Source organism: Gymnoscopelus braueri (genome assembly GCF_963280865.1).
Source record: "Gymnoscopelus braueri genome assembly, chromosome: 10".
NCBI classification, from domain to species: Eukaryota; Metazoa; Chordata; class Actinopteri; order Myctophiformes; family Myctophidae; genus Gymnoscopelus; species Gymnoscopelus braueri.
The window spans coordinates 45192547-45213386 of record NC_137611.1 but is presented as its reverse complement, the minus strand read 5'-3'; the positions used below and the strand labels follow the sequence as shown (position 1 = coordinate 45213386).

At 40.3% G+C, this 20840-nt stretch overlaps 4 protein-coding genes across 4 annotated transcripts in view; 2 read left to right on the top strand and 2 right to left on the bottom strand.

The window, feature by feature from the left end:
- Positions 1 to 20840, bottom strand: part of LOC308093112 (tubulin alpha-1B chain-like) — a gene marked incomplete at its 5' end in the record, with an annotated part of 213967 nt that overhangs the window by 7717 nt on the left and 185410 nt on the right. The gene's annotated exons all lie outside the window — the stretch shown is intronic.
- The window catches only part of LOC308093091 (nuclear receptor coactivator 2-like), a 208974-nt gene that overhangs the window by 165952 nt on the left and 22182 nt on the right, over positions 1 to 20840 (top strand). The gene's annotated exons all lie outside the window — the stretch shown is intronic.
- epdr1 (ependymin related 1) lies at positions 1546 to 8389 on the bottom strand. The gene is made up of 3 exons (XM_080439359.1): positions 7985 to 8389; positions 3308 to 3516; positions 1546 to 1880 (listed from the first exon to the last, which is right to left on the bottom strand). Exons 1-3 carry the CDS (start codon positions 8293 to 8295, stop codon positions 1678 to 1680), a joined length of 723 nt encoding a protein of 240 aa, XP_080295485.1. The 5' UTR covers positions 8296 to 8389; the 3' UTR covers positions 1546 to 1677.
- nol7 (nucleolar protein 7) lies at positions 9343 to 13892 on the top strand. Its single transcript, XM_080439358.1, has 8 exons — positions 9343 to 9545; positions 9891 to 9951; positions 10189 to 10244; positions 10350 to 10375; positions 10623 to 10728; positions 11453 to 11577; positions 11984 to 12061; positions 13330 to 13892. The coding sequence occupies exons 1-8, from the start codon at positions 9349 to 9351 to the stop codon at positions 13401 to 13403; spliced, it is 723 nt and encodes a 240-aa protein (XP_080295484.1). The 5' UTR covers positions 9343 to 9348; the 3' UTR covers positions 13404 to 13892.

Genomic DNA, 20840 nt, shown 5'->3' with positions numbered 1-20840 from the left:
TTATAGGCATTATAAACAAAATGTTTTTAAAAATGCAGTAAAAAAAAAAACAATAGCAAAAGGTAGCACATCAACAAGCTCACAACAGCTGCAATATTACACCTGCCATGAACTGACCACTGGATTAATGATTGTTTTAAATATTGTACATGCAAGGTAATCCTCTGATGTCACAGATAACAATGCTAATAGAGTTTTTGCAGCAATAGGTGTGAATCCCCAGATCAGTAAGATTTAAGTACCTGACACCAAAGCAGAGTACAGACTTCCAAGATTAAGGGGACAATTTGACAATTTTTAACCTAATTTCCATTGCTCTAAGGAGATCATGTTTAGTATTTTGTGGATATAGAGAATATATATATATATGTAACCGAGTGGTTCACAACCTCAGCCTGATGGCCTTAAAGTCTAATATCCCCCCCGAGCTATAGGGAATTCCCTTTGGCTTAGCGGTTAAGATGTTGGCTTTCCTAAATACACAGAATACATAGGGTATTTTTTGCCACACAATTATGATATCACATGAGAACAATGGAATTAAGGCTCAAAATCGGCAAAGTATCCCTTTAAACAAACAGCCAAGCATCCCTATACAGGCATATATACTAGGATGCTTTTAAGTTGCCTGGGGGACACATTTAGAAACAGTGTATCCAAACATGTGACAACTACGAGGCTGTATTAGTGGAAAAACTGAAAGGCAGCACATCAACACAGAGGGGTTTCATCCAGACTTACTTCACTAATCCCACACACCAAGCTTCAACCTGAGAGAGCGGAGCAAAGAAGTGAGCAAAGAACAACTACTATAGAGAAAAGAGTGTGCTGTATAAGAAGTATTTGTATTATGTGCTGTACAGTATCTAAGTATTGAATGAACCAGTGTCCATTCATAAGACCCGACCTCTCTGTACTAGGTCAGTGATTCTCAACTTTTTAAATTTCAAGGACCCCCAGTTTGAAATGCAGTAGGCAACGGACCCCCATTTATCTCTGGGACCCCAATCTACAGAGTCAAATCCTCAGTGTTAATTGAACTCAGAGAATGTACAAATGTAAAGGTCCATTTGTATACTCTCGGAGTTACAGACCCGTAAGGGACAATTTGGCTACTGACCAACAATCATTTAGCTGGGGGGGACCCCCCCTGAAACCCCCCAACGAACCCCCTGGGGGTCCCCAGACCTCACGTTGAGAACCAGTGCATTAAGCGATCCCTTTAAGCAGTTTAACCCATTAAGACCGGGAAGGGAACGCATCTGTGTCATTTTAAGATTTCTTTGGCTATTCAAAAATAGCACATATACGAGCTCGGCACCGAGCGCTATGAGCTTGTAGATCTGCTATTTTTTTTAAATTGTGAAAATGTGTGCAAATCATTGAATATATATTTGTAACTCAAATCTTTGCTTCTGGAGGTTCCTGGAACAACATATTTAAAAAAGTATTTGCTTTAAAAAAATATACATTCAAAGATTTACACAAACGTTCACGATAAAAAAAAATAGCAGATCTACAAGCTCATAGCGCGGCACTTGGTGCCGCGCTATGAGCTTGTAGATCTGCTATTTTTGAATAGCCAAAGAAATCTAAAATGACAGAGATGCGTTCCCGGATTGAATGGGTTAAGATCAGAGGTCAAAGGTGAATGTTGGGGCGGGAGGGGAGGGGGTCTCAGCAGTGGGTGGTGGTGGTCTCGGACATCCTGTCCAGGCGGGCCGCCTGGCAGGTGGAGGGCGGGGTGAAGACGTCCGGGTCGCTGATCCCCAGCTGGATGTCGAAGAAGCGAGTGGAGGTGGTGACGCTGCTGTTCCTGACGTAGGTCTCCTGCACGGGGTAGCAGTCCTCCAGCGTGTAGACCCCCACCCACGTCTCATCTGATTGGCGGAGACAGACAACACAGAGAGAGACCGGGTTGATGACGGCGGTGGAAAAGATCAGAATCTGGTTAATTATTGTCACATCACAGGTTTACAGAAGCAAAAAAGTGGGTGAAATTCATAGTGCCTCAAAGAAACTAGGATACCTAAGGTAAACAATGAATCTAGCATCTGTCTAATAAACTGAAGCGGAAATCACATTCTTAACATTTGTGGCCAAGAGAAAAAAACAAATCTAAGTAACAAAAGATGAGAACAGGTGACCGAGATACTGTATCAATTTACAATTTCGGCATTTAGCTGACGCTCTTAATCCAGTAAGCAAGGTAACACAAGGTAATAAATCAAATGCATAGAGATAGTAATCTAGGATCATAGGTAAACCAAGAACCATCATCAGTCCAAACCGTATAATATCAAACAATATATGTGCATTGTAAACTATATAGTCGATATCGAAAGACGCTGGCAAGAAGGGATATGAGGAGAGAGGAGTGCTAGGGGGTGAGGTGGGGTCTGAAGGGATGAGTCTTCAGACTACGCTGGAAGATAGGGAGTGACTCATGATTCTGTAGTTCTTTTTTTTATCAAATATTTATTTTTGGCCTTTTGTGCCTTTATGGATAGGACAGTAGGCTGACAGGAAATGGGGAGTGACATGCAGCAAAGGCCGTCAGGATCAGGACTCGAACCTGCAAGTTTATTCCATGAGAAAAGTCTAGGGTGTATGGAGCATTGTCCGGGGTGTTTTAGGGAAGGCTCGAACTGCATTCCTGTGTTAGCTGATCTAAGTGAGAAGAAAGTGTTGGATCCGTCCTTTTTTTAAGGTATGGGTGTCCATGCCTTTGGTTGCCTTGTTTGTACCGTTTTGTACTGGGTGCGGCCAGCAACCGGAAGCCAGTGAAGGGGGGAAAAAAGTGGGGGAGACATGCACATTTTGGGAGGTTGAAAACCAGCAGTGGTGGAAGAAGTACTCAGATATTTTACTTAAGTAAAAGTAACAATACCACAATATAAAAATACTCTGTTACAAGTAAAAGGCCTGTGTTCAAAATGTTACTTGAGTAGAAGTACAAAAGTATTGGCATCAAAATATACTTCAAGTACCAAAAGTATAAGTACTGAAATCTACAAGCTCACAATGCACGTTGTGAGCTTGTAGATATGTATAAAATAGGGCTAAAGTGGTTTGTATTTTTATAATATAATAACTTACAAAGTAAGTAGTAACTAAGGTTTTCAAATAATTGTAGTGGAGTAAAAGTACAATATTTGCCTCTGAGATGTAGTGGAGTAGAAGTACAAGTATTGAAAATTGGAAACATATTCTGGATCATTTGGAGGGCCTTAAGCGAGCATGGGAAGCCAATAAGGAGGGAGTTGCAGTAGTCAAGATATGATGATCTGTCAGCAGACAGACTTACGTTTACGAGCTGGTTTCCTGTCAGACCACTCCTGCACCTGGATCATGTCCCCGGGTCCGCCGATGAAGTACTGGTCCTCAAAGGTGGAGTTGTCGGGGATGTCAAAGGGGTCCCAGGCCTCCGCCAGGGCCAGCTTAGAACACTCCTGGGTCTTCTGGTCGATCTGGAACATCACCCCAGTCTGGTACAGGTAGATGTACTCAAAAAACCTGCAATCAGAAGAGTTTAACTTTATTTACTGAAAATAAAATAGCCGATCTACGTTGTGGATCGACATTGTAGATCGCCTATTTTCAACAAACAAATCTTGACAAATCTTCTCTTATGGGGTCCCTGGCACAACATTTGTTCAAATGGGGGTCTGTGGTTTAATATAAATCAATTGTGGGGGTCCTTGACATGAAAATGTTTAAGAACGACTGGTTTAGACAGATGCAAGGTTTTATGTTTATCTGATATCCTAGTTTCTTTGTAGATCTAAATTGTTTTCTTTGCACTTGTTTATGTCAGCGGTTCTCAACCTTTTCAGGCCATGATCCCCCAAATTAAACATATTTGAACTGGGGACCCCCCACCCCGACAAGCACTTGGAATTGTAGGAGTTGAGGCATTACATTTTGTTTGACTCGGTTCCACAGATAAATATTGTGAAAATAGCTCACAACGCCTCGCGTTGCCAGGTGTTGTGAGCATGTAGATCGGCTATTTTCAAAAAATTTGCCTCTTTCTTATATTATTTGACAATTAGGCCAATGTTTGACCAGTTTTTTTAGTATAGTTTGTTGATTACTTTTGCAGCAATCTGGGAACCCATCGCCAAATGAAAAGGCTGTTTTTTACTATCTCACTTGGCTCTGGGAGGAAGTCGACGTAGCACACGTACGCAAGGAAACCGGGGTTTTGGTCTGCCTTCAGCCTTTCACTTCTGGTAGCGCGACTATGTTTTCATTCCCACTAACAATATTTATACACGGAACACTAACACCACTTCTCCCAGAGAACATGGATCGTTTTGGTTATAAGCCCACTTGTTTCTATGATGAAAGAGTAAGTTAAAATGTGAATATCTTTCCGTGGTTTTGTCTGCTCCGAGGACGCTATTGTTAAATGAGTTTCGGTTTGTTTCTAGAGGGGAAAGATCGGCGGACACGTAAATCCTGCCCACTACATTTGATTGGGTAAAGCGCGGCCTGCTTCCTGATCTGAAGGCACGCCCACTTGTAGGCCAGTGCGTACGCGATATGACGAACCCCCCCGACAGATTCAAGCGGAGAGCAGAATCTGTTCTTGAGAGATTACTTTTGCAGTAATGGTCTCATCTGGGGACCCCCCCCCAAAAAAAAAAAATCATGTCGGCCCACAGGTTGAGAACCACTGGTTTATGTGAACCTGTCGTTTGTTGACTAGGGTTCATACCATTTACTCTAAACCACGTTTCTCTGGATAAGAGTGTCTGCTAAAAGTGTCACATACATTGTAAATTGTAGTTGGCACAAATATTATTTTATACTCTGTGTATTCAGTTCAAGCTTTTCTAATATGACACCTAATATAAACCCTAACTTATGCTCTGCAGTAAAAACTTATTTTATGCAATCAGAACAGTTGGATTGGCATTTACATCATAGCACTACTTTTTGTGCAATCTGAGCAAAATAATGAACCTGTATCCGTTATTTATTAATTAAAAGAAAATCAATAGTGTTTGAGAATCAATAAAGTATCATAAAACTATCACGATATTCAATTGTATCGATATTTTCTCACACCCCTAATTAGAACTTGTACGGTAATCAAAACCCATCCATTTTCATAGGGATGTGAAGAAAAAAAAACAATATTCAACACAAAATCTACAATTTGCAGTTCGATGCATAACTGACTCAAAACGGTTGAAACAAACTCACTTAAATTTAATTTAATAATGTCACCTTTTCAATAGTCATAAAAGTAAAAATTTTACCAGTTTTCTTTTTATGTTGTGAGAATTTGAGTTTGTTCGAAATGACTCACTACACCAATGTAATGATCCTTATGAATTCAGGCAATCACTTGTACACAGTCTCATGATCTGCAATGTAAACCGATCAGAGTCAGCCATGATTATGCTGGCTCACTTATCAACACTATTTTTAACCTCACCTTATTGCTGCAACTCATGTGTAACCTCTGCTACTATTTATGCTTATTATGTTTATAACTTAGATTTGTTTTTAACCTTAAACCTGTGATGTGACTAAGTTGATTCTGATTGTGATATTGGCTCATATATGTCCAAAACGGTTACTTTTCAGGATTCAAATTCAAAAGTAGCAAAAGCAGCAGATCTACAAGCTCAAAATGTGTCGCTTTGCGCTGCATTATGAGCTTGTGGCTCTGCTGCTTTTGTGTGACACTGTGGTTTACGAAAGAAAAAAAAAAAGTTTCTGCCCGACAGCAACGATATGATAAATACATGTATAAGACATCTCACACTATTTTATTTAAGGGTTCACACAGCATTTTAGCAGGTAATCCGAGACAGAAATGATTGATTATAAAGGGATAAAGTCATCATACTGTGTGTAGAGCCATCATGTGCCAAAGCAAGCAGTCACAGTGGATTAACCTTTTGAAATGGACTCATGACTATACTGAACAACCAGCTCTTTGCATCCAGATGTGAATGTTGTTTCATATAATTAAAAATAACTTTAAACACATCCAGTGGGGGCAATCCAACTGTTAGGTAAACAGCAAATACATTAGGTGGGTTACACACTTAATCCAATCAGGAGAGAAGACCCCACCAAGATCATTTATCAGCTTGTATTACAGTTCCAATTGTGTCCGCTCATTTATTCCAAGTTCACTCCTTGATCCTGTATGCTGTATGAGTTCTCTCCTGATTGGATGGTATTCCAACCTGAAAATGTGTTTTCTGTTTACCTTTAAGAGCTGGAGAAACCCCTGAACAAACACTTTTATAGCAATGATTGCTATCAGAATATAGAGCTTTAGCACAGATTGTTACACCAAAATAAATAAATCACTTACTATTATTATTAGTAGTAGTAGTAGTAGTAGTAGTAGTAGTAGTAGTAGTAGTAGTAGTAGTAGTAGTAAGTGGTGGAAAAGTTTTTTTTTTTTTTACTAAGTAAAAGTATCAATACTGCAATGTAGAAATACTCTGTTACAAGTAAAAGTCTGGAATAGTCCGGAATAGAAGATCTACAAGCTCACAATGTGTCTTTCAAATATTATTAAGTGTTTTTATGATGTTTTGCATAGTAGTGTATCTGTCTGTCAATAAATGTCTTTTTGAATTGAGTACAAAGGACCCCAATGGAAACAAGCCATAGGCTTTACATCCTCGGGTCAAATATTGTACAGTGTGTACGGGTCTTAATTAGCTGACCTTGTATTGAACTTTCATGTGCAAATAAGTATTCAATCAATAAATCAATCCCTTCTTTACATCAGGCAGGGTGTGTTTCTATCATTATTGTGGGATCGCTAAAGCGATCACACTACTGTTATCTTCACCGTTTTTGGGACAGTTTTTTGGCCCCTAACTAGTCCTTCATACTTTTAGCTACAAACTCCGTTCCAACTCTTCAACGTTCGGCCTACTCAGGACATGTCGGCTACCATTTGAATTTTTGAAATAATTTGTACTTTTAGAGATATTTCACTTTTTACTGCTAAAAAAATCCCATTCATTTCAATGGGGAAATTCATACTTTTAGCTAGAAACTCCGTTCCAACTCTATAACGTTCAGCCTACTTAGGACATATTGGCTACCATTTGAATTTTTGAAATAATTTGTACTTTTAGAGATATTTCACTTTTTACTGCTAAAAAAAATCCCATTCATTTCAATGGGGCAATCCTATTTAGCTACAGTGGAGCCTAGCAACTGCTTATTAGACCCTAGCAACACCATATTAGACCATAGCAACCACCTATCATACCCTAGCAACCACCGATTAGACCCTAGCAACCACCTTTCTAACCTAGCAACCACCTGTTTTACCCTAGCAACCACCAATTAGACCCTAGCAACCACCTATTAGAACCTAGCAACCGGCTATCAGACCCTAGCAACCACAGTTTTACCCTAGAAAACTACATTTTACACTATTCAACACCGACAAACCTTTAGAACCGTAGACCTTTAAAACCTTTAGAACCTTTCAAACCTTTCGAACCTTTCAAACCTTTCAAACATTTAGAACCTTTCAAACCTTTCAGACCTTTCAAACCTTTCAGACCTTTCAAACCTTTCAAACCTTTCAAACCTTTCGAACCTTTCAAACCTTTCGAACCTTTCAAACCTTTGGAACCTCTTAAACCTTTAGAACCTTTCAAACCTTTCAAACCTTTCAAACCTTTCAAACCTTTAGAACCTTTCGAACCTTTAGAACCTTTCAAACCTTTAGAACCTTTAGAACCTTTCAAACCTTTCAAACCTTTAGAACCTTTCAAACCTTTCAAACTTTTAGAACTTTAAACCTTTCAAACCTTTAACACTACTAACAATATCAATACCCAATACCATCAACATTCTTAGCGATCCCACACTGTTTCTTCAGGAACAGTACTTTCTAGTTTATTATTATTATTATTATTATTCCGTACCTCTGGCAGGGTGTGTGTTTCTTGTTATTATTATTATTATTATTATTATCCCATACCTCTGGCAGGGCGTGTGTTTCTTGTTCTGCTGCAGGACTCTCAGTCTCTGGTTCTGGGCGTCGTAGGACAGGTTGGAGCGGGTGTTCCTCCCGGTCCCGTGGTCATACTGGACCGACCTGCCCTCCCACTGCAGGGGGGCCGAGCACGGCCCTGCCCCCTCGCCCCCGGTGGTCCGCGGACCCCCTGGCCCTGTCCCGCCGGTCCATGGAGCCTGGTCCGGCCCGGAGGAGGAGGATGGGTGGCTGGATGCAGGGGAAGGCAGCGTGATGCACGACGCGGTGAACAGAAACAACACGGCCCGGAGCAGCATGATGATTCTTTATGATTTAATTATGTATTTAAGCGTGTTTGGAGATGAAACGGAGCGTTTCTGTGCTGATTCACAGGGTTCGGTCTCCAGTGAACCGACGGCCTTTTGTTTGGAAAGAGAGCTGCGTAATTTGCGTAAAAAAGCGCAACACGCGCAGTCAGGCACGTCACTGGCCCGTAATAGCCAGACCCAGCGTGGTCTAACTATGAGAGTTACGACAGACAGAGAGAGAGAGAGAGAGAGAGAGAGAGAGAGAGAGAGAGAGAGAGAGAGAGAGAGAGAGAGAGAGAGAGAGTTGCGTCACGCTTTGATCTTGCCGCAAAGCGGGATGTTGCCTCCTGTAGTTCCAAACCATAGAGTTAAAAATAAGTTCCAAACATTGGAACTTCCTCATTGAGATAGAAAGAGAACTTTCGCATTCCATTATTCGATGGGAGTCTATGCTAGTGACATAACTCTCTCTATATATCACGCTGGTAATATCCAGACGGCTCTGATAATAATCGGAAAACAACATATTCATGGCAAACATTTGGCGTTCATAATGCCACAGATAATTAATTCCACTTCGACTGTCCTAATATAAGCATTAAATAAAAGCCATGTGAATTAAATAGCCTGACTGTTGATAATCAATAATAATAATTAATTAATAATAAAGCGTCTTTACTTTACAAAACAAGGTTACAAAGTAATTTGTTTTTGTTTTTGTACAAACAAATGACAGCAATAGTAGTATGAAAGAGGTACACATCATCATCGTTTAAGTCAAATGATAAAATAGCCTATGTAAAATAAAATAAAATCACTTAAATGCCGGTAACAGGGTCATATGCCTCAGTTCACATATATGTGTATGGATTTCCTGTATTATAATGTAAATAGTTTGTTTCATTAATAATATCCAAATGTTATTTCTAGTGTTCCGTTATCCTGCACAGGTGCATGTGTTCTCCATCTCCACCGCCAGAGGGCAGACGTCCTCATCGGCGCCTTTGGAAGGACGTCACGCACACGTCGCGGGTTCATGACGCATCAGACCAACAATCCAACATGGCGTCTAAACAGCATGGGAAGAAAAAGACTGGAGCTCCTGCGTCTTCTAAAGTAGAAATGGAGCAGAAATCAGATCTAAACATGTTGATGTTTGATTCCAGTGATGATGATGGAGCTCCGGACGAGGTGACGTTTGAGGACTCTAAGGCCACCGCGCTGCAGAGCATGAGAGAGGCTCTACAGGCTGCCACCAGGTAGAGGATTTATTATGTTAATATTCACACATTAAAGGTAGGGTAGGTGATTTTCTTTGGTTAAAATAAGTGTTAAGATTAAAAAATTATATTGATAAAAACAATGAAATGGTTAAAATGAAGATCAGTGGTAAGAGACCCCCTGCCCAACTATACACAGCTAAGAAAAAGCACAGAAAAAGCACAGCTAAGAAAAAGGCATCAATAAGTCTATCTATGCAAATGCCTTGTTAAAAGGGTAAACAATAAAATAGCATTTTATTAACAAAATAACATGGTAATATAACATGTGATGTTTTCAATGCCTTTGAATTAAACAAAAACCTTCACCGTTTGTGTTGACAGAGAAAAAGAACGACTGAAAGAGAAGAGACGAAAGAAACACGAGTTGTTTCAAGAACAGAAGGTAATGTGTGTGTGTGGGGGGGGGGGGGTCATATGATGACAATGTATTGTAGATGTGTGTGTTAGGGTTATTATTGTTTCACTATTAACAACATAACACTAGAATTGAGAGACAGGAGTTGTTTCGAGAACAAAAGTGTGTGTGTGTGTGAGAGAGAGAGAAGTGTGTGTGTGAGAGAGAGATATGGTAGTGTGTGTGTTGCACTGATCCAGGTTATGTGTTCTCTTGTCTCTACAGAAGCGCAGACTGTTACCTGCTGAAGTTCTAGAGGAGATCGGTGCTCCTCCTTCAAAGTATGTTCAGTCTGAATCCCTCGTTCACTAGTGGATCTATCGCTTTTTATCTGTCTCCATTAAAAACACTTAATTTGTCCTTCTCATCTGCTGTCATTTCTATAGGAAACTGGAGGTGCCAGAAGATAAGGGTAAAAAAAGGCCCTTCCCTAAACCTTAATTTATACTACTCTATTGCACGAGTGTGTTGTTTGCAAAAGAGAACTGATCTACAAGCTAACAACGCATCGTAAAGTGATGCGTTGTTAAGCTTGTAGATCTGTTCTTTGCGAACGACAGCCAGTCTATATAACGTGTGTGTGTGTGTGTGTGTGTGTGTGTGTGTGTGTGTGTGTGTGTGGTGTTAATGAAGTTCTAAATCATTCTGTTGTCACCCAGCTGAAGACAAGGAGAGAGGTGAAGCGGAAGGTTCCTCAGAGGATGATGAAGATGAGGCCTCCGAGGATGGGGGCAAAAAGAAAACCAAACGGAAGTACAGCCGCACGTACGTAAACCATTGGATTATGATGTGCCTGTAGGCTGCCTGTAGCCGCAAGCAACGTAGATGCTATCAGCATCTGAAATTGCAATACCCTCCATCGACAGCCCATTCATGAAACAGAAAAGGCCTATCTGGTTGTATCAAAGGGCGATAAACTCACCAATATTGCACCCGTACTGACGGCTTGGGTTATTCTTTGTCTCCGTCTGAAAAAGATCCAACGTGCTGCATATGTGCAATGTCAAAACAGGTGGTATATCTGCGCAGGGCGTTGAGTGATTTACAAGCGCTCCAAACTCTGATAACACAAAATGATGGCTGCACAGTTTATTGACAGAAAGTTGCTCATAACATGACAACGGCAGATCCTTTTCAAACAAAGTCTTGACAAAGAGGCTAACCCAAGCTGTCCGCACACAGGTGCAATATTGGTGAAAATATTTTGTTCCAGGGTCCCCCATGAAGCAAAGTTTTGAGTTACAAATGTTCCCTTTAAAAATAGATATATATTCAAATATTCGCACAAATGTTCAAGTTTTTTCTTTTTATGGCAGATCTACGAGCTTGTATATCTGCTATTTTTGAATATCCAAATAAATCTTAAAATGACACTGATGCTTTCCCGGTCTATTTACAATCAGATCAAATATAGGCTATGTACATGTAACTTAAAAAAAGTAGCAGGTATGTACGTAACATGAGCTGACCTGCAACATGTTTGCTTCAGTGTGAAGGGCAGCTACACGGTGACGACTATGACGAAGGCTCCACCCATGTCTTACTGCCAGCAGCAGAGTGCCGTGGACTTCCTGCAGAACAGGATGTACGGATCCAAGACCAGCAGAACCACATGTAAGAGCACACTACATACTGTGATAATACATACTGATGCACTGAACTGATCCAAGGATCAGTTCCATATTGTCTGTCGGGTGGAAACCTCATATGAACAAAACTGTTACTTTTCAGGATTCAAATGAAAAAGTATCAGATGTACAAGCTTAAAACGCGTTGCTTCGTGCCACGTTTCGAGCTTTTATATCCGATATATTTTGTGTGATGCTCTAGTATGATCACGTAGGGCATTCATTTACGAAAAAACTAAATTCAATATGGAGGTAAGAGGTTTCTGCCAGACCACAGGACGTAGGATCAGACAGTAGGAAGTAGTTAAAAACAGGAATAAATTACTTTTTTTTTTTTTACAATTTTACATCCATTTGAAAACTGCCATATTTCCGTCATCCTGTCATTGCAGCCAATGAGCTTCTCTCACTTGGGGTCAAGAGAGGTGAGAGTAACGTAAACGCCATGCAGTTCATCAACAAGGACTGGGGTGAGCGCACACACACACACTCTTCTGATCTGGTTTTCTCACTGTTATTTTGTGTATTCAGACATCAAAATATATCTGCATTGTTTACTGCTGTAACATCATAACAACATAGGCATGAGTAATGCTTAATTTATAATGTTGTGCGACTAAGTATAAATCAGGGTTCAGTGTCCAGACTGAGACATTTATAGAAATAAGATTTAAATCACATTTCAAACCAACCAGGAATGTGGTTCAAATCTCATTCACAAAAATGAGTTTCCATGTGTTTATTCTTTTTGCTGTTTAGAGAACTCCAATTGCAATCTGGATAGACTTAAACAGTGGTTTTCAACCTTTTTCATGCCAAGGACTCCTACATTGATATACATTTGGCTGCTCTGAAAATGTTTACTTTATATATAATATATATATTTTCAGCTTAAAATCTTAAATGAGTGCATATCTTTGATTATATTCAAAGATATGCACTCATTTTCAAGATTTAAAAAAAATAGCAGATATACATGCTATTTTTGAATAGCCAAAGCTAAGTGGTTAAAATGATTGTGACGCTATGTTAACTAATTTCGCTGGTACCCCCCCAAGGACCACTGGTGGTCCTCGAACCACTGGGCTAAAACTATGAACTGAGGACCCAGTGTGAACATAGTCTTGGAGCACAACCAATTGGATCAAGTAACGTGCCACCTCAGATAGGAAATCACCCCAAAGCTGCTGTGCCCTAGTACAGGGGTTCCAAAACAGTGGGTCGGAACCCATTTGTTGGTCATGGACCCATTTTTATGGGTCGTGAGTAAACATCCCTTTTTTTCCCATGTCCTAAAAAAAAGTCAATTTCTTCTCCAAAGAAATCAATACAATCAAACGGAAGTAGTGAAAATAGCTAATCTACAAGCTCACAACGCGCCACACCGCGTTATTGTGTGCGGTTGTCACAGATGAGAAATATCACAACACGTCACGTTGTGAGCTTGTAGGAAAGCTAGATGTGCAACCAACTGTAAATGTAGCATTATCCAAGCAAGTGGTTGCATCGAGCAGTGTGAAGCTTGCTTCTGTGGACCCAGTGCCGTCTGAGGTGCCGATAGAGTGGGAGTCTAAATTACACATGGGTCGTTATTTTTTTAAACATTATTTATTGATGCTGCCACAATGTCAAGAGGAAGCAGAACAAAATACTTTTTACTCTTATGTACCTGTACCCAAGACAGACAATAAATAATACCTTTAACAGTTTCTAATGTGGACTATGACCTCTCTTCCAGGCTACAAGCACAAGGCCAACGCAGAGAAGTTCAAGAAAAGGTGGCTCCACAAACAGAAGCTTCAATCCAGCTGATTGAAATGAACACCGGTTCCAACTTCAATAGCGCTATCAGATCTGTAAAAGAGCAGTTCATAACACCTGTCCACCTTAACCAGAGCAGTTCATAGCTCAAACAGTGCGCGCTTTAGATGGGACTGATGACTGCTGCGTTCAAATGTCAGCTAACATCCAATAATCCGTGGACTGTAAATATGTGTAAAATTTCACCAACTTCAACCTAAAATGGGTATTTCACTGTAAAACACTTCGGAGGTCATTTTAACGTCTACTGTCTGCACCCCTGACAGTTTTTTAGGTTTCTTGATTCAATATTTAGATATTGTTGATTCTTGACCACTCCTCCTAAATACGCCCATTCGACTTTATAAGTGACCGCAGTGTTTTAAGTGCAATAACATGGACCCAAATTAGCAGACCTACAAGCTCACAAAGCGTCGCACTGTGACATGTTGTGAGCTTGTTGATTGGCTATTATCGGCAAAGAGATTTGGTGTAAAGGGGGGGGAAAAGGAGCGGATACTGTATATTTATAGAGCCCTGGGGGACCCCAGTCAACTAAGTATATAGGGTTGAAGTGGTTTATTTCAACATGTCACATTGGGACCACAGAGTATAAATTAGGCTTAATGGTACAGTCACGCATGTGCGTCAGAAGCATTGTAGCCAACGCATGTCGGGTCAGACGTGTCCGTTTACCATGTGTTGCCTTGCTAGTTTTCTGGTGTGTAGTTCGTTTGACTTGCATTGCAGTAAGGCACTCGGGTGACATTGGTAAAGTACCAGCTTTTCTGAGCGTCTAAAAATGTCTTATGTTGGAGTAGTTGGCTCAATGAAAGAACTCCCTTAGAATAGTGAACGTGACACTGACCCTTTCGAAGTGTCTGTGCCACCGTGCTCTGAAGTAGGAAGAATACACTTCTTTCTAGGGCCTTACCTGGATGGTTATGGCGTTAGAGACTGCATATTGGAAAGCAGCTCGACTGTTATCCATACTGCATCATTCACATGCTGTTATTTACCATGTCAAACAATAAGAATTGAAATTTGTGACAAATCCTAAGATATGAAAAAAGTGTACAGTTTATAATTAAACTTAAAATGTGTTAATACTCTAAGTATTAGATACCAATTCACTTCTCAAATAATCTTGTTATGAATCTATTTGTACTCTTCTCTTTATATATATATGACATTATGGAGGAATAAAAATGGGTATGCAAAAAATGGTTTCAAACTGTAATTTCTCCTGTGAAACTGCAACTATTTTTGTTTAAATGACTTGTTTTTATATAAACTGGTACATACTATGTATATTGAGGCAAAAACCGGACATACGTTTCAGGAAATTGGGGGGGGGGAAAGGCATTTTTATAGGTGATATTTTTTTATAAAAAAATTCTTCAAGCTCACACTGACACGTGAGCTTGTAGATCTGCTAAGACGGAGATACAAGGTTTCTGCCCGACAGCGAGAGCATTTTATATAAAAGGTGTGGCGTTTGGACGACCATTAATTCAATGATCTGTGATGGGAGGTGCGCATTTAACCACATGAACCCTTGCGTCCCTATTCTGGGTCAAACAGTTGCAGAAAATAGCAGATCTAAACGCTCACAACACGACACCGCATTTTGAGCTTGTAGATATGCTATTTTTGGCAAAGTGTTTTGGTGTGAAGGGGAAAAAAATGAGTGGACCTGGTAGAGAGCCCTGGGGGACCCCGGTTATAGGTCATAAGCTGTCACTCCAGCTCTTTAGTGAACAGAAAAAAAAACATTTTCAGGTAGGGATACACATTTTCTCCTATCAGGAGAGAACTCATACAGGATAAACAAAGTGAAATTGGTGGTGAAACAAAAATGAGCAGGAAAATTGTGGAACTCTAAATTTGTTAATGAATGTGTTCTCTCTGTAATGTTCAGTAAACATTACTGTTCGGTCACGTTGAAGTGCGGGTACACAGGAGACGTTAATGAATGGGTTCTCTCCCGATTGGATGAAATTGGTGTCCCACCTGAAAATGTACTTCGTGTTTATTTAAAGAGCTGGAGAGACAGGGGGACTCCCGTTACTGAACAAACACTCTGTAGCAACGATTACTATCAGAATAGAGCGCTTTAACTGTGTTTTAACAAAAAAAAAATCACTTGCACCACCTTTTAGTAACTCTGGCTGACACCAATCTTGAATGCACGCTGGTAAGAATAAGCAAAATTGTATTGCATCAGGATTTCCTGTTGGAGATCTTTTTGATTGAAATCGTTGGCACAATGTAATTGAGCTTATTCTTACCAGTGTGCGGTCCTTACTTTCTTTGTTGACACCAATCTTCCCATGTTCTTTTTTTACCCAATCATGTTACAGGTAGTAGAACCCATTAATCACTCAGGCTGCAAATGACAGTTAAGTTGTACGTATGTTGGTGAGAGTACCGTTATGGTGGGGTGGTTGTGTCATGAACCTGTACTGTACTTTGACGCATTGCATAAATGGAGGACAACATATACACACAAATAATGTGTGGTTTTGGTGTATGCCATTAAAACCAGTATAGTAACCAGTTACGTATGGTTCTATAGTGAGCAAGGGTATTATAGTTTAGCATTTTCCATAGTTCAGTTTTAATGATTTTTTTCTAAATGCTTTAAAAAATAATATAATTCAAATAAAGAAATATCAGTAGTAGTATTGTTTGTATTGAAGTATTGTTTAACACAAACTATAAAAATACTAGCCTTATGTATTAAGTATTGACAAAGACTAAAACTAAGGACACTTTCTATATGATTTTAGTTTAGTAAACACACAATACAGTTTGTTAGACATCCATGTCCCAAGTCATTACTCCCAACGGTACAGCAGCCAAGACAAGTTCTATCATTTGTCGTCTTTTTAATATAAATCATTTCACCCTCACACAAATTGCACATCATTTTTTTTTGTTTTGTTTTTTTTTCTTCTCCAAATGGACACAACAAGTCAGCAGTGGACAACGAATTTGTTTGACATCTTCCTTTCAAACACTGTGAATTGGCTAAATAAAAATAAAAAATCAAGTCAAGAGAAGAGACATCTAAACGTGATCTTATCACCACTTTATACTATGGCATGCATAGGTTTCAGACCTTACTCATTTAGAGAGACAATAAGACACTTCTCTAACAAGATTTTTTTCTTTTCTTCTTTTAAATCTAAACAATGATGTTGTGACTGCTTGCACTTAAAAAAACGAAACAAAAAAAAAAGTTACAGAAAAGCTCAGTTTCCCCATCAGGAGAAACATCACATCTGGAGACCCTCCTCCTTGGAGAAAGCAAGAGGATCAGTGTCGAGATCAGACAGACACGTATATATAATATTTATATAGATTATTTTCCTATCATTATTTTTAAGCCTTTAGCATTCCGGTTTCTCTGCAAAAAAGTGGCAAAGCACAAACACACAGGCTTAAAACACACAGTTTGCGATGTTGTCGCCCTAAAAGTATTTGGTTCTTTATTTCTGTAAATACGTGGCAGCCACAGTGCAGTTTGACATTACTGGGTGTTTTTTCTTTCACGAACACGTCTCAGTTGATGAGAGACAGAAAGACGACCCAATGAAAAACAAGTGGGGGAGAGAGGAAGTTAGCCTCGTTGGGAGGTTCGGTAGGTACTGCGGGATGTCGCTGACAAACCAAAAAAAAACTAAAAACAAACCAGCTTAAAAACAGGCGAGCTTTAGGGCTTTTCACACCTGAAATCCAGCAGCAGCCTTGATGAGGAGAAGCAGGATGCTACCAGGACAGTAGTAGCCTACTAGTGGGACAAGGGCGGCTCTTCAAGCTCACAGCTCTAGTAGATAAAGAAAACAGGACCAGAAAGCAGTTAAGGAGTGGAGGTTGCGCTTGGCTAAAGAAGTTAGATGAACCATTTCACCCATGACAGTCTCAAGTCGCTCTCCCAACACATTTATGCATTAATTGGCTTCCAGGTTGGGTTATACACCACCCCAGCAACAGCTGCCAAGTTTGGTTTACACCACCCCAGTAATGGTTGCTAAGTTTGGGTTACACCACCCAAGTAATGGTTGCCAGTTTGGGTTACACCACCCCAGCAACGGCTGCCCAGTTTGGTTTACACCACCCAAGTAATGGCTGCCAGTTTGGGTTATCCCACCCAAGTAATGGTTGCCAGTTTGGGTTGCACCACCCCAGTAATTGCTGCCAAGTTTGGGTTGCACCACCCCAGTAATTACTGCCAAGTTTGGGTTACACCACCCTAGTATCAAAGTAAACAATGGTCATTGTTATAGGCATCAATAAGCCTGTTGCCCTGTTTGTTTATGACAAAATTCAGCTTCAAGTTTTAAAAGCCTGTCATCACACCAGACAGAAACACTTCAGACTGTAATGGAGGCTCATGCCCAGCTCGTACTCCGTCGCACGGCGATGTTGCCTGCCCGACAAGATGAGGCGAGCGACACCATCGCGCAACGGAGTACGAGTTGAGCTTTAGACCAGGTTGGGTTAGGATCTTAGCATTCTAAAACCAAGGAGAGGAAAAAGCATTTGGCTCCTGAGTTCTTTATCGATAAAGGATTAGCATAGATACGTTACGAAAATATAAAGCACAATGTTTGCATCAAACCTGTTGTGCAATTGGAGGTTTAGGGTTTGTGGGAGAGAGGGAGGGGACGGTAAAGCCTTATTTATACTTCGTGCCGGTGTCGTGCACCGAAAATAGTATAAATCAGGCTTAACGATACAAGGGCTCAGCATCAGAGTTCCTTGACATTGGTTTCTGAAGTGGATTCGCAGATGTGCGTCTACATACAAAATGTATGTAGTTTTGAGTGATAAGACAGCTACTGTACACCAGATCCCTCCATCCCATCTGGACAATTCCCCAAAAGGAGCTGAAAACAGTCACATTTTACGTCCTAAACCTTTCTCCAGTCCTGTTAGACTTGCGTAGAAACCCCAGTGAACCAACGCATTCTCAATCCAAAGCATCCATCGTTTGGAGCTTGGTCAAGGTACCTTTTGCGTCCGGTGCAGACGTTGTGGGTGCACTTTCACGTACCGCGTTCATGCAGGGGTAACAATTATTTTACCGTTTGTCTGCCAATCAGTATGCTACTCGAACGGCGCAGTCGGCAGAAGCAGACTTGAGCAATGGGCTGCCTTGGTGTCAATGTGTACTGCAAAAGCGAAACTGAAAATAGTCCGCATTCTGCCTGAGAAGTCTATTTCAGACCGATATCCTCCAGCACTGTGGTTCTCAGACCTTTTCCTGTCAAGGAAACAGATGGCCTTTTGAAAAGACTTTGTGCTAAAGATTATTGTTGTTAGAATATATTTAGCACATCATTCAGGTAGGGACTAGGGAGACAGCAGTAGAGAGAGTGAAACCTAGAATCTGAATAGTTATTCTTATTAAATCCTCTCATTAGGCAAATGTCTAGTGTGAAATAATAGTAAAATGAACTACTTTCAACCTGGCTTCCATAATTTGGGCAAGCCATTATCGGCGAAAATCTAAAAAAAAAAAAAAAAAAGAGAGCTTAAGTTGCAGATTTACTGTACAAGCTTACAATGCATCAAAAAATTCAAAATATAAAAACAGGCCTATAGTGTTTAACCACTTTAACCCCAGCATCTGAATTCTGGGGAAAACTCTCGCGGAAAATAGCAGATCAACAAACTCAAAGCGCGTTGTGAGCTTGTAGATCAGCCATTTTCAGCAAAGATATTTAATGTAGAGCGAAAACAGAAAAGTCACTAGTATAGGCCGTTTAAACCGTTCCTTATTTAGGCTGGAGACCCCTGAGGACCACTGCTAGAGTGTGAAAACACGACGGCGGAGAGCATTCGCGGCGGAAAGGGACGAAAAAGGTGACCTTGACAAGAGTGGCGTAATATGACGCCTTGGGCTGAGAACGTATTGCATAAACACGTAAAAAGTCCAGCACTTACCAGCCCATGCTAACAGCAGACGGTCTGTACTGTTGGTGAGAACTGGTAACCACATCAACCCTAGCATCCCTATTCTGGGGCCAACATTTTGCCAAGAAATAGGCCACCTACAAACTCACAACTGGGAGCTATTTTCAGCGAAGAGATTTAGTGTAAAGGGAAAAAAGGTAGGGGGCTTAGTACAGACCCCTGAGGGACCCCAGTCAACAAAGTATATAGGGTTTAAGTGGTTAATGAATGACTGAGGTTATCTTATTTTATTATATTTTTCAATCATTTCCTTTCTTTTGATAACTAAATATCACTTTATTGATATAATTCATTTTTTTGTGTGTTTAAATTCCTATATAAACGTTAACATGTACACACGATGGCCGGTTGCAAGAATTGGGTGGGTTTGGGACCTTTATTTTTTTTATTATTATTAATAATAATAATAGTAATAATAATGTATGGGTGGAACTTTCGCTTCTTGCTGGCGCTCAACAAATATACTGTGAATGCAAGTTAACAATAACAATAATTATAATATAATTATAATAATAATCTGCACCATGCCGTTAATCCAGGAAAAAAATAAACCTTAAAAACAAAAAATAAACAGGAAACGTGATCCAGGTAAACCCTCCCCTCCCTTCCCGCTACAAACATTTAAACAAGATTAAAAACAAGAGGGAAGAGAGAACAGAACAAAAAAAAGCCTTAAAATAAAAAGTTGCTCAAAGTCCAGATTCGGTCAAGATTCTCTCTGGTCGGTTTCCTCTTGAAGTCCAGATGCGTTTCCGACCGACAACCCGCCAGTCTCCTCCTGACGTACTGAAGTCAGTTTATTTTTTTGGGAGGGGGGGCGGGGGGGGGGGGGGTCGGGGTTCAATTTTAGATGTTTTTTTGTTTTGTTTTGTTCCCCCCCAAACCAACATGCCGAGAGTCATGGACAGGGAGGGATGTTTGCGGTGCTTCAGATGAGAGCGCGGTTGCTTCAGACTAGGGGTTCCCAAAGTGGGGTCCGGGGAGACGCCCCCAGGGGTCCTTGAGGGGGTTCCCAACGCAAAAAAAAAAAAAAAAAAAAAAAAAGTAGGATTTAGATAGGAACCAAATGGAACCTTAAAGGTCTGTTAACGCATTAAGACCGGGAACGCATCCGTGTAATTTTTTGATTCGAGCTAAAAAGCATTATTTTACACTTAAGCTATTCAAAAATAGCAGATATACAAGCTTCTACGAGTTTGTAAATCTGCTATTTTTTGAAAATTTTTGCAAATCTTTCAATATATATATATTTTTAAAGCGAACATTTGTAACTCAAATCTTTGCTTCTGGGGGTCTCTGGAGCAAAATATTTTGAGATGGGGGTCCGCGGCCAAATACATATCATTTTGGGGGTCCTTGACATGAAAAAGTCTTTAGAAGACATTTGTAGAATCGGCCTCAGGTCTAAACGGGTCAACTGTGCAAAAATAAAAGCAGGATTTAGTTAGGATCCAGATGGACCCT

Coding starts and splice junctions, on each gene's coding strand:
- nol7 (XM_080439358.1), top strand. CDS start 9,349: ATGGCGTCTAAACAGCATGGGAAGAAAAAGACTGGAGCTCCTGCGTCT. Junction 11,578..11,983: donor CAAGACCAGCAGAACCACAT/GTAAGAGCACAC, acceptor CTGTCATTGCAG/CCAATGAGCTTCTCTCACTT. Junction 12,062..13,329: donor GTTCATCAACAAGGACTGGG/GTGAGCGCACAC, acceptor CCTCTCTTCCAG/GCTACAAGCACAAGGCCAAC.
- epdr1 (XM_080439359.1), bottom strand. CDS start 8,295: ATGCTGCTCCGGGCCGTGTTGTTTCTGTTCACCGCGTCGTGCATCACG. Junction 3,517..7,984: donor AAACACACGCCCTGCCAGAG/GTATGGGATAAT, acceptor TTCTGATTGCAG/GTTTTTTGAGTACATCTACC. Junction 1,881..3,307: donor CAGGAAACCAGCTCGTAAAC/GTAAGTCTGTCT, acceptor TCCGCCAATCAG/ATGAGACGTGGGTGGGGGTC.